The following is a 14,469-nucleotide window of genomic DNA, read 5'->3' as shown; positions in this document are numbered from 1 at the left end:
GACGCCGCAGACAGCAAGCCAATCACTGCAATGCCCTTCTCTAAGATGGTGGGGACCAGGACCTATGTCATCACGCTGCCCACACTCTGCGTTTACCTTCATTGGCTGAGAAATGGCGCTTTTCGCGTCATTGAAACGCGACTTTGGCGCGAAAGTCACGGACCGCATGGCCGACCCCGCACAGGGGTCGGATCGGGTTTCATGAAGCCCGACTTTGCCAAAAGTCGGCGACTTTTGAAAATGAACGACCCGTTTCGCTCAACCCTAAGTGTGACCTCAGAGTATTGGTTAGTGTTCGGAGATTTAGTTTTCATCACGGCAGCTGAATGATTTACAGCTATTAGCCAGCCTGAGTACATGTGGGGGTTGCCTGGTTGCTAGGTAATCCCCACATGTAATCAAGCTGGCTAATAGCGGTAAATCATGCTGCTGAGGTGATAAAAACTAAATCTCCGAGCAGTCATAAATACTCGGAGACCATCCGAGCATGCTCAGGAAAACCCAAGCAACGAGTACATTCGCTCATCACTAGTGTCCTTCTTTTCAGAGGTGCGCAAAACTGATCGACTGACCGACGCGTGTCGCCCCACTCAGGAGGCTTCATCAGGGGTCGCCCTGACAAAGCCTCCTGAGTGTGGCAACACGCGTCGGGTCTCCGCTTCACCTGTGCCTCTTTTGACTAAATCACACACTCCTGACCCATGTTATCGTATCTGCAGGGCTGTATATGGGGCTCCTTGTAATTTTACTTGCATTCAGCCTTATGTGGTGATGCAAGTTAGGATCATTGCTTTAGTGCAGTGCCGGATAGGGACATGTCTTCACCAAGGGGCAGTTTAAACGGCTGCAATAGTGACTGTATTTATTGCATCACGTGATACTCTGGTTAGACTGCCCTTTACTCTGTCATTTGCTACAGATACTATGAGCTTGCCTTATTGAACTGTGTGTGCATTTATGGTGATGTCCATATAGGTATTGCCCTAGTGGGTATTGACCTATGGTCTAGGGCGCAGGTGTTAGCCCTATTTCGGGCTGAATTCATAAGGGACAAGAATGTTGCCTTTTTTAATTGTTTTTAAGTGTGTGTTCACTTTATTACTTGTTTCATGTGTACTGTAGTGTACTAATAAAAATTGTGTATATTTTGGCCGAATCCATGTTGTGGTGATCCCCATTTGTATGACCATCACTTTTTCTCTTGTGTCTTCTGACTTCTTCCAAGATGAGTTGACGTTTTTATTGGTACCATTTTTGGTCACATTTTTTAATCATTTTCAATTCCTATTTTTGGGAGACCGAATGAGCAAAAACCAGCAATTCAGGAAATAATTTTTTTATGTTGTTCACAGTATGGTAAAACTGATAAAGCAACTGTTAGGTGTCGAGTTCCCACTGCTGCACAGGGGGAATCTCAAACCATCTCCGCTGCAGTCTCCCATTGTCCTCCAGCCACAGTGGAGCCTGCTCAGCAGAGACATCGGTCCCAGTGTCTGGCTCAAGCTGATACTGTGCGGCTGGTTACTGCTGTCCTTCCAGGCTCAGCTATTGTAACCAGTTCTGATCAGTGGCAAGAGGGCATGCCTGAGACTAAGTCCTGCTTTTCTTCTTCTAAGCACGCCCAAGGGACGACCTCTCATTGGAGGTCGGGGGTCACATGCTCAGGTCCTGTAGCAACGCTTATTGGACCACTAGGAAGGTCCTGGAGAGCTTCCGCTATAAAAGGTTCGCATGGTCGCATGGCCATGCGCTAGTCTAAATTTATGTGTGTGGATGTATGCCTGTTGATGGATGAAAGCTCCAAATCATTCCCATCCCTAGTGTTGCTGACTGTTCGCGAATGGTGGAAGCTACCTAGTGCCTGAGAGTGCTATCCCGCACAGCTAGCAGACGATACAGCATCTGATAGCAGTTACCGCCAGTGTGGCGCCGTGCGCTAATAGAGCGCTTTCCTTGCCCAAGTCTGGTTGGTTAATTGCATCCGCCAGAGCGGCACTGCATGCACTCTTGTAAAGAGAATTATTAGTTCTATTAATCTCTGACACCCCAGTAGGGGTGTCAAGTGCAAGAGGTCTAAAGGAACTCTTTCCCTGAGTCTTGGGACAGAGTTCTGTGACTCTTTGCTTGCTCTCTTTGTGCGGTGCCGCGGCCCAGTGACGCAACAGGGTTCGCTTCCTTCATACCGGGTGAAACTAATCCGTGTGTGTATCCACATTATACCACCATATAGTCCATCACTACTCAGCAGCAGGTTCCATCTCTGCACGGTGGACCCCGGGCTGCGAACGCACCTTATACCATCCTTATAATTATTTGGTTCATTCTGCTAGCCCTAACAGCAACTTTATCCTTCAGGTTATCACGATTACAGCGATACCACATTTATGCCATTTTTTATGCTTTAGTGCTTTTGAACAATAAAAAATATTTTATAGTAAAATTAATTGGTTTTGCATTGCTCTATTTGGAGAGCTATAGCTTTTTTAATTTTGCTCTGAGGGAGCTGAATGGTGGCTTGTTTTTTTGTGATACTAATGTTTTTTACATTCAACTTTTTTTATAGCACTTTATTCCACTTTTTGTTCAGCGGTATGATGAAAAAGCATCCTTTTTTGCCAATTTTTTTGTGTTCACTGAAGGATTTAACTGTTGGGAAAGTTTTATAAGTCAGGTCTTTGTGGACGTATATTTTTTGCCTTTATGTACGCATATTTTTTCTACTTTTTATTCTTTTTTTTGTGATTTTTTTAAAATATTGTAACAATTTAGAAAAACTTAATTTTTTTACTTTTTTAGATTTTTCCACAATTTGAAATCAACTTTCCTTGCTCTGTTGGCTGTTCTAATACCCTCCAATACTTTTGCATTGTAGCGCATAAGTGCATCGCACCAAGACTGGAGGCTTGTCAACTTCTGCTCTGAGACCATCTCAATGTTGACTCCGGGCCAAAAGATGGCCACAGGGTCACCAAGACACGGTGGCTTGAAAGCTACTGCTTGGAGCAGCATTTGACACTCCTGCTGTCTTGGTGCCATGCACTTATCTTATGTCCTACAATGAAAAAGCATTGCAGGGTATTAGAACAAATCAGAGAAGGCAAAGTTGATGTCCCAAAGAAAAAAGTAAATACAAACATTTAATTTTTTTTTAAATATACAAAAAATACAAATAAAGAGCAAAAAAAAGATCACTATTGACAGCAGCATTAGAGGGGTTAAATGCCTGCAATCGGCATTAGCATCGACAGTGGGCTTTGCCACAGGGTGTCAACAGTAATATAGCTTTGATGCCCACTTTTGATCCTGTAGACACTCGGAGTGAGCCTGCACAATCTTCATGCTATTCATGCACTGAGATTTCGAGAACGAACCTCTTGCTGAGCCGTACATGTACACTGGATGTCATGAAGGGGTTAAGTGACAATATAATTTGCGATGCCCTGGTATGTCATTATAACATAGGGCCTAGTCAATGCCAAAGGTAAAACATGACACTGAAGATAGGATCAAAAACCATGACAGGCATGGAGAAGAGCTGTGAGGTGGACATGTAAGAGACCAGTAAGTATAAATTCTTTTATCTCTTCCAGCCCTCATGGATAAACTGCTGCTGTAATTCCTAATGCTTAAGTATACTGTGTTGTGTAACTTACAAGTGTAGTGTCACTACAAGAGAAATTATACATTGCACAGATTACACTTGTCAAGATTAGTGATAAGCAAGTATACTCGTTGCTCGGGTTTTCTCGAGCACACTCGGGTGTTCTCCGAGTATTTGTGAGTGCTTGGAGATTTAGTTTTTGTTGACGCAGCTGCATGATTTACGGCTGCTAGCCAGCCTAAGTACATGTGGGGGTTGCCTGGTTGCTAGGCTATCCCCACATTTATTCAAGCTGTCTAAGAGCTGCAAATCATGCAGCTGCGGTGAGAAAAATCTCTGAGCACTCACAAATTCTCGGAGACCATCCAAGCATGCTCGGAAAAGCCCGAGCAATGAGTACACTCGCTCATCACTAGTCAAGATCAATAAGCTGTTTATGTAGGGCATGCATTAACTCTCTGCTCCACTTTATAGATTCTTAACGTAGAACTCTATCAATCAACTCAGACTACCCCATCACATATTACACCACATATTAAAAAATTAATTTTCTACAATGTATTTACTACTTGTCAATGTACTACCTTGGATTATTCACTGTAATCTACTATCAGCCTTATATTTCATGATACCTTTTCACATAAAGTCCTGCATTCTTTTTTTTTACTATTTCTATATCCCCTGCAATAAAATCCACAATCTAACTGCTGCTAAAGTGAAAAAACTCCCTTCTTTTGTTGGCAATAAAAAAATATTTTATTAAATTTTGTGTGAGCCCCCGGTCATCTGAGCTTTTGTAGGTATAGCTTTTTGGCAGATCTCTGCACTGTCCTCTGATGACACTGTACTTACACAGCACACAGTAATACGGTCACTGTAAGAAACCTTTTTCTAGTCATTGTAATTTCCTCCTGTATAAAAAAAAATGTTTACAAAATAGACCGTAGAGAAGGTGGGCAGCAAACAGCCAGAAATTAAATTGTTTGGAATATAAAAACAACGGCATACTACATTTTATTTTGGAAATTGGATAGGATATATCTTTGATGTATAAAGCCATGCATAGTTTAGTTCTGTTATAAAGTGATTTCCAAAACTACACTATATACAGTTTGCCTTTTAAAGACTTTTGAAGTAAAATATCTATGAGATGACTGAGATGAGATGAGACTGAGAATCCTGAATATCATATTAATCCAGATTATCTACAACATAAAAAGTTCTGCAGAAGAGTCTGCGTATTTTAGAGCAGTACGTCATTTTATTGTGATGTGAATGTTTATTGTCAGATATTTTTTTGATGTTAAAGGATTTTATCCAAGCTATTGTTTTTTTGTACAGAAATACATAAGTGAGCCCAATTACTTAGGTAATTAGGTAATTCTCTCCCAATATCTTCGGTCAGGGAAGGCCCTCATACACATTGGAAGTCGATACTGTGGTAATGAGCTGGTTCGGAAAACTTTATATCAAAGTGAGAATTTTAAGTGTGATCAAGACCTAGTGAGTGTTTCTTGGCACCCAACCTTCAGAGCACGCATCATGACAGAACCGCTCTCTCTAGTTACACCCTGGATATTTTAAATACCTGTTAATGTTCAAAATTGTGCAGGTAGATATCATTTTGGGGAAAATTTCAAATATTTTCTCTCTACCCGAGTGTGACAAGAGCCCCAAACAAAGCGCACTAAGATACATTTTCTTGTAGCTCTCTCAAACAGGAGAAATAAAATCCTGTCCTTATGAGCCAAAAGGCCGCAGCGAGGTTCAGGGATTAGAAGCCTCCCAAAGCCAAAGCTAATGGAGACTCAATCTTGCTCCTAGCATTTGCCTGGACTCTCCCCCATGCAAGAACTAAGCGCCATCTAGGTCAGCTCCCCTCCCAAAAGAGAAGAGCTAGAGGTTGGGGGAAGCAGAACCTGATGGCCACACACTTCCCCCTAGACCTATCAGAAGGAAACCAATGAGAGAACCGCATCCTGACAATTGTAGTCACAATGACACATGTGTAAAGAGTGGCACAGTGAAAACCATCAATATAAATAGTGCAGATAATCCAGTGTAATACTGGGCCTTCGACAGTGAATTAAAAAATTCCCCATCCTAGTCAAAAAGCCCAGAAAAGGGTGTGCGATTAATAAAGTGAAAATGTGTTGTGTATGTCCAAAGTGCCAAAACTCAAGTTAGTTTCCAGGCCCACTGAGCTATGGCACCCCAGGGCTACCACTCCTGGGTCACTACACACCTCGGGCTTTCAAACGCTCCCGGCCTTATAGCATCGATCATGGGGAGCCAGGGTTTCACCAAATGAGTGTAAAAGCTACTCATGGTGCTAACCAGCACACTGTACCCAGTGTAATAACTTAATCTAATGGTGTCTTCCCCAGACAAAAGCCACCTTTTTGAAAGATACTACACTTGATTTTAGCCAAAAGGATGAGAAGTGATACTTAGCGACATGTTTATTACACCTATGTTGACCATTTCTAATGCTCTGTGAGAGGTTGGCACAGTTTCATAGAAGATTCTAGTCATTTATTAAGGTGCTTGGTCATGTTATTTTTTCAGGAGCACATCTCTTCTTTCCTTCAAGCATCCTTGTTGATGGGTGTTGTACTCCTAATGGTTGACAATTCAAACCAGCGACATGGTTGTGCCGCTGGTCCGAACCGAGTGCTGTCCCAGGCTACTAGCAAAGGCAGTTTTGATTGGGAGAAGCACAGAAGTACTGAGGCTAGTCATATTCAACAATCAGGCATACTTCAGAGTAGCTCGAGCAGACTCTAACATGCTCCTTAACTAGGTAACCGGCTACTTTGCAGACTGGAAAACGTCAATGCTATGTTTGTCCTAAAAAAGGGGCACTTCACAACACTGACACAACTATTCCCACATAAAAATAAATGTGGAAAGAAGAAGAGATCCCATGTACAATAAAACCAAATTTATTGATGCATATTAATTAATACATAATAAAGATAACAAAGCAAAGAATGCTGTAGGGGACACCACAAATTGCCAGACCAAAAATCATATATTTTCACACACTGAAATACTAACAATGGCCGTAACCTGGGTAATTACATAGGCCATGAATTCTATACCCAATACCTTGAAAGTTTCATACATATATATTAAAACGGTTTGATGTATAAAGAGTGGTAGAACCATCTTTACATTTTGAAAAAATATTGAAAAAATAACTCCATAGACATTAATCCTAAATGACCAACCATCAAATCTGGGTGTTGGACAGCCCAGTGACACTCAAGCTCATGTAATATAAGCTCTCAAAAAAGAACAATCCTCGTGTAATCAGTGTAAAACTGTGAAGATAGAATAGGCAATGCTAGTGCAGTTAATATATAGTAAATAATAATGGCCTATGATACCTTATACTGGTACTGGTGCTAGCTGCGTCCCCTCACCCCGACGCGTGTTTCACCTTCTGCTTCTTCCAGGGGCATGTCAGGGTGAGGGGCAGCCGAGTTTATATACAGAAGGCAGTCCAATGAAACCCGTAGGTAATACCGGCAAATCACGCACCTCCCTGCCCCCTCATAACTCCATGCCCCTGACTCTCAATGACATGCAAGCTAAAAGCTATGCATGTCAGTGTTAGAGTGTCATCGTGAGCGATGGATGACAAGGAAGCCACGCATGTTCACATACCAAATCGGCTCTCCGGGATATGTGCCGTGCTTAAGAGACTAATTGTACTACTCCTTATATATAGAACAGAGCAAAAAGATTACAAGTGCACTATATTATTGTAAACTCAGTGCTCCCATCATTAATATTAGTGTGATAATATATATAAATAGCAGATCTCAAGTGAACATGAGTAGACAAGTGCTATAAAAGGAATTATTGATAATAATATATTTTATTTATTAAGCCATTAGTGCACTCTATTATATATTAACCCAGTGTTTTCATTATTATTGTTTAATGTGATGATATATATAGGTAGCAGGTCACTAATAAACCTAAATAAATAAATAAATAAGTGCTGTGAAAGGGATTACTAATAAAATATTATATTTATTAAAGTGACCAGTGCTATAATAGAATAAACTATAAAAACCCATACAATATGTGTAAGGTATCGAGTTCCTGCCGCTGCACAGGGGGAATCTCGAACCATGTCTACTTCAGCCGCAGTGGAGCCTGCTCAGCAGAGATGTAGATCCCAGCGTCTGGCTCAAGCTGATACTGTGCACTTGGTTACTGCTGCCTTTCCAAGCTTTGCCTTTGTAGCCAGCACTGATCAGCAGCGAGCAGGTGTTTCTGGGACTAAGTCCAGATTTTCCAAACTGAGCATGCCCACGGGATGACCTCCCATTGGAGGTCGGTGGTCACATGCTCAGGTCCTGTTGCGGCTCCTATTGGACCATCTGGAAGGTCCTGGAGCGCTACTTTTATAAAAGGTTTGCATGGCCACTCAGCCATGCGCTAGTATAAACTTGATAATGTGTGTAGATGAATGTCTGTCAATGGATGAAAGCTCCTTAATGTTTCCCATTCCTAGTGTTGATGACTGCTCGCGAATGGTGGAAGCTACTTAGTGACTGACAGAGCTACCTGCACACTTAGCACATGATTCTGCGTCTATTCGCAGTGCGCACCTGTACGGCACCGTGCCCAATCAGTGCACTTTCCTGACAGCCGGTCAGTGTAGGGTGGGAATTCCCACTTGAACTGAGCATCTGACTCAGGGATTCCTCAGGCGTGGGCTCAAAAGCCACCGAGGGTCAGAGCGAGTCCAATCACCAGTTTAATGGGCGTGATTCATAGGGATCCCACAAGTGTCTTTCAGCTGCACCCTGTGACTGTTAACAAGGCGCAGTGTATTTAAGGCAACTCTATGAAACAATAGAGTTCGCTTCCATTCACACTGGGTGAGGTCTAAACCACATGTGAGCAAGTATCCATCCGCCATTAGTCACCAGCAGGTGTCATCTCTGCACGATGGACCCCGGACTGCGAACGCACCTCATATTCTCTAATATCATTATTTGGTGCATTCCGCCAGTCCTAACAATATGTATAGATATATTTACATTCTTAAAGGGAACCTGTCACCCCGTTTTTTGAGATTGAGCTATAAATACTGTTAAATAGGGCCTGCAATGTGTGTTACTATAGTGTATGTAGTGTACCCTGATTCCCCATGTATGCTGAGAAATACATTACCAAAGTCGCCTTTTTCGCCTGTCAATCAGGCTGGTCTGGTCAGGTGGGCGTGTTCACAGCGCTCTTTTCTTCCCCAGCTTTCCGTTGGTGGCGTAGTGGTGTGCGCATGTCCAGAGTTCCGACTTCCCTGCGCCCACGTGAAGACACAGCGCGCGATCTGCGCTGTAATCCCTTGCATCGGTGGGGGCGGCCATCTTCCTGGGGCCGCGCGTGCGCAGATGGAGTGCTCTGCTGCACGGGGCTTCAGGAAAATGGCCGCGGGATGCCGCGCGTGCGCATTAGAGATCGCGGCGGCCATTTTCCCAAAGCCGAGATGCAAACTCGGCTTTGGGAAAATGGCCGCCGCGATCTTTAATGCGCACGCGCGGCATCCCGCGGCCATTTTCCTGAAGCCCCGTGCAGCAGAGCACTCCATCTGCGCACGTGCGGCCCCAGGAAGATGGCCGCCCCCACCGATGCAAGGGATTACAGCGCAGATCGCGCGCTGTGTCTTCACGTGGGCGCAGGGAAGTCGGAACTCTGGACATGCGCACACCACTACGCCACCAACGGAAAGCTGGGGAAGAAAAGAGCGCTGTGAACACGCCCACCTGACCAGACCAGCCTGATTGACAGGCGAAAACGGCGACTTTGGTAATGTATTTCTCAGCATACATGGGGAATCAGGGTACACTACATACACTATAGTAACACACATTGCAGGCCCTATTTAACAGTATTTATAGCTCAATCTCAAAAAACGGGGTGACAGGTTCCCTTTAAATCACTCAAAGTGACAACGTAAGGACCAAATTAATACTTTATACAAACACAGCAATAAAACTATTCTATCTATCAAAGTGACAGTGTGACAGGGGAATCCCACATATTGATGCACTATAAACATCGCTCTGATCTTTTGTCCTGGTTAACCAAACCCCAAATGAATAGGAATAAACTTTACATGAATAATAATAATACATACTTAATAATAATTAATAACAATTCCAGAATCAATACCAATAAATAACATTTCATAAATAATTAATAATCAATATTAAATAAATCTTAATCGATTATTATTAATCAAGAGAATCCAAGGTCTTCTTCATTCTTCTTCATTGGAGTCAACAAGAAACCCAGGTTAAGGCCATTTTTAGTATTTCAGTGTGTGAACATATATGGTTTTTGGTCTGGTAATTTGCGGGGGTCCCCTACTGCATTCTTTGCTTTTTTTACCTTTATTATGTATATTTTAATTATGCATCAATAAATTTGGTTTTATTGTACATGGAATCTCTTCTTATTTCCACATATATTTTTATGTGGGAATAAAATTGTGTCAGACTGGAAAACTTGTATACTACAATGCTCATGTCACACATCCACTTAAAAAAGTATGGCGGTGTGTGTGTACATGTGTACCATCTGTGCGAAATCCGTATGCCAGCCATGTGACACGTACAGGAGTGGAATACTGAATAGAAATGACAGATTACAGAAATTAAGTGCTGCCATAAAAAAAATGACATGTCTACATGTGGGTCACACAGACACACAGTCCGTGTAAAAATACAGACATGTGGCAGCCCTAGGGATTAGAATGGGTGTGCATGTGTACGTGCCTCCAGTATGTGTAAAAATGAACACCACACATACCACAAACACGGACGGGTAAAGATTACAAGATTTCAAAAATCTCCTTGGTAATGACTATGGAAAGAATTTTTTAAAAATAAATATTTTGCAAAGTTGCCGCCTTTGCAAGCATTTTGCAATGTTACCCATTTAAAAACTTGAGAAAGACCACTTACATACAGACTTTTCATCATGTCTATAACACAAGCCAGACACATTAACAGGGAATGCAATATATATTCACTGAACTATAATTATAAAGTCACTGAACGACTTAATTACAGTAACACCTAATGCATTCCGTACACAATTTGATAACTATATTTATAAAAATAACAGTATTGAAATAATGCAGAGGTTTTTCCTTAAAATGTTTATATGGAAAAACCTGCATACTATTTCAATACTGTAATTTTAATAAATATTGTTATTATCATATCCATAAAGAAAAAAAAGTATATCCCAAAACAATCATGCATATAGAAAATAAAATATTTTTTTCCTTTATGATTGGAAATTATAGGAGTAACTAGGATTATTACAGCTGTAATCAGTCCAAGCCATCTGTATGTATATTACAGTATGTCAATGTGTTATTGAAAAAAGAAACCACTTTATTAAAAAATGCTATAAATATGCGCACCGCTGGCTTTACTCACCAAAGACTGTTCTTGCAGGCACAGATTCCCTGTTCAGCCAGAATGACACCTGAGACAAAATGACTGTCATGATGCAGGGGAGATAGGTCTGAATCACAAAATATCCAATTTTTCGCTTCAGGTGAAAATGTGTTGTCATAACCGTGTACTCTCCTGCCAGACAAACATCCAAGTGAGAATTTTGTTCACAGTACAGTTAATTCATGGCACAAATTACAATACAAAAGAGCGTGGAGCCCTGACAGGATGCTCTCACTCCGCTGGATGGAATAACAGAACACTTTCGTAGGCAACAACACAAACATTTCATCAGTAATGCACAGAACGTAGTCTTCAATTTATATGTTGAAAAGAAGAATAAATGTAGGTTTTGCTTATCTGAAATATATATATTCAGTATATATATATATACAGTGGGGCAAAAAAGTATTTAGTCAGTCAGCAATAGTGCAAGTTCCACCACTTAAAAAGATGAGAGGCGTCTGTAATTTACATCATAGGTAGACCTCAACTATGGGAGACAAACTGAGAAAAAAAAATCCAGAAAATCACATTGTCTGTTTTTTTAACAATTTATTTGCATATTATGGTGAAAAATAAGTATTTGGTCAGAAACAAACTATCAAGATTTCTGGCTCTCACAGACCTGTAACTTCTTCTTTAAGAGTCTCCTCTTTCCTCCACTCATTACCTGTAGTAATGGCACCTGTTTAAACTTGTTATCAGTATAAAAAGACACCTGTGCACACCCTCAAACAGTCTGACTCCAAACTCCACTATGGTGAAGACCAAAGAGCTGTCAAAGGACACCAGAAACAAAATTGTAGCCCTGCACCAGGCTGGGAAGACTGAATCTGCAATAGCCAACCAGCTTGGAGTGAAGAAATCAACAGTGGGAGCAATAATTAGAAAATGGAAGACATACAAGACCACTGATAATCTCCCTCGATCTGGGGCTCCACGCAAAATCCCACCCCGTGGGGTCAGAATGATCACAAGAACGGTGAGCAAAAATCCCAGAACCACGCGGGGGGACCTAGTGAATGAACTGCAGAGAGCTGGGACCAATGTAACAAGGCCTACCATAAGTAACACACTACGCCACCATGGACTCAGATCCTGCAGTGCCAGACGTGTCCCACTGCTTAAGCCAGTACATGTCCGGGCCCGTCTGAAGTTTGCTAGAGAGCATTTGGATGATCCAGAGGAGTTTTGGGAGAATGTCCTATGGTCTGATGAAACCAAACTGGAACTGTTTGGTAGAAACACAACTTGTCGTGTTTGGAGGAAAAAGAATACTGAGTTGCATCCATCAAACACCATACCTACTGTAAAGCATGGTGGTGGAAATATCATGCTTTGGGGCTGTTTCTCTGCAAAGGGGCCAGCACGACTGATCCGGGTACATGAAAGAATGAATGGGGCCATGTATCGTGAGATTTTGAGTGCAAACCTCCTTCCATCAGCAAGGGCATTGAAGATGAAATGTGGCTGGGTCTTTCAACATGACAATGATCCAAAGCACACCGCCAGGGCAACGAAGGAGTGGCTTCGTAAGAAGCATTTCAAGGTCCTGGAGTGGCCTAGCCAGTCTCCAGATCTCAACCCTATAGAAAACCTTTGAAGGGAGTTGAAAGTCCGTGTTACCAAGCGAAAAGCCAAAAACATCACTGCTCTAGAGGAGATCTGCATGGAGGAATGGGCCAACATACCAACAACAGTGTGTGGCAACCTTGTGAAGACTTACAGAAAACGTTTGACCTCTGTCATTGCCAACAAAGGATATATTACAAAGTATTGAGATGAAATTTTGTTTCTGACCAAATACTTATTTTCCACCATAATATGCAAATAAATTGTTAAAAAAACAGACAATGTGATTTTCTGGATTTTTTTTTCTCAGTTTGTCTCCCATAGTTGAGGTCTACCTATGATGTAAATTACAGACGCCTCTCATCTTTTTAAGTGGTGGAACTTGCACTATTGCTGACTGACTAAATACTTTTTTGCCCCACTGTATATATGTATATATATATATATATATTCTGTATATATACACAGTTGGTACGGAAAGTATTCTGACCACTTAACTTTTTTCACTCTTTGTATCATTTGCATTTGGTAAATTCAAAAAAGTTTGAGAAAAGTACATTTACATTGACATAAAAAACAGGAATATAGTAATTTTTGCAAATTTCTTAAAAAAGAAAAACTGAAATATCACATGGTCATAAGTATTCAGACCCTTTGCTCAGTATTGAGTAGAAGAACCCTTTTGAGCTAGTACAGCCATGAGTCTTCTTGGGAATGATGCAACACGTTTTTCACACCTGGATTTGGGGATCTTCTGCCATTCTTCCTTGCAGATCCTCTCCTGTTCCGTCAGGTTGGATGGTTATGTTGGTGGACAGCCATATTCAGGTCTCTCCAGAGATGCTCAAATGGGTTTAGGTCAAGACTCTGGCTGGGCCATTCAAGAATGGTCACAGAGTTTTTCTGAAGCCACTCCTTTGTTATTTTAGCTGTGTGCTTGGGGTCATTATCTTGTTGGAAGGTAAACCTTTGGCCAAGTCTGAGGTCCAGAGCACTTTGGAAGAGGTTTTCATCCAGGATATATCTGTACATGGACGCATTCATGTTTTCTTCAATGACAACCAGTTGTCCTGGTCCTGCAGCTGAAAAACACCCCCATTGCATGATGCTGCCACCACCATGTTTCACTTTTGGGATTGTATTGGGCAGGTGATGAGCAGTGCCTGATTTTCTCTACACAAACCACTTAGAATTATCACGAAAAAGGTCTATCTTCATCTCATCAGACCAGAGAATCTTATTTCTCATAGTCTGAGAGTCCTTCATGTGTTTTTTTTAGCAAACTCTATGGGAGTTTTCATATGTCTTGCACTGAGGAGAGGCTTTTGTCAGGCCACTCTGCCATAAAGGACTGACTGGTGGAGGGCTACAGTGATATTTGACTTTGTGGAACTTTTTCCCATCTCCCGACTGCTCAGCCAAAATGATCTTGGGGTTCTTCTTTACCTTTCTCACCAAGGCTCTTCTCCCACGATTGCTCAGTTTGGCAGGATGGCCAGGTCTAAGAAAACTTTTGGTGGTCCCAAACTTCTGCCATTTAAAGATTATGGAGGCCACTGTGCTCTAAGGAACCTTAGGAACTGCAGAAATTCTGTTGAAACCTTGGTCAGATCTGTGCGTTGCCACAATTCTGTCTCTGAGCTCCTTTTTTCGAGTTCCTTTGACCTCATGATTCCCATTTGGTCTGACATGCACTGTAAGCTGTGAAGTCTTATACAGACAGGTGTGTGTTAGGTGTCAAGTTCCTGCCACTGCACAGGGGGAATCTCAAACCATGTCCTCTGCAGTCTCCCATTTTTACAC

General features: G+C 41.8%; 1 protein-coding gene across 2 annotated transcripts in view; it reads right to left on the bottom strand.

The window, feature by feature from the left end:
• Positions 1–14,469, bottom strand: part of GABRA2 (gamma-aminobutyric acid type A receptor subunit alpha2) — a 359,232-nt gene that overhangs the window by 63,441 nt on the left and 281,322 nt on the right. For both annotated transcript variants that reach the window (XM_069744513.1, XM_069744514.1), the window contains exon 8: positions 11,074–11,226. In XM_069744513.1, the coding sequence (XP_069600614.1) occupies positions 11,074–11,226 (153 nt within the window). The remainder of the gene's footprint in view (positions 1–11,073; positions 11,227–14,469) is intronic.

The sequence above is a fragment of the Ranitomeya imitator genome, chromosome 1 (assembly GCF_032444005.1).
Source record: "Ranitomeya imitator isolate aRanImi1 chromosome 1, aRanImi1.pri, whole genome shotgun sequence".
Classification (NCBI taxonomy): domain Eukaryota; kingdom Metazoa; phylum Chordata; class Amphibia; order Anura; family Dendrobatidae; genus Ranitomeya; species Ranitomeya imitator.
Note: the sequence above shows the minus strand (reverse complement) of the source record. Positions and strands in the feature narration are given on the sequence as shown.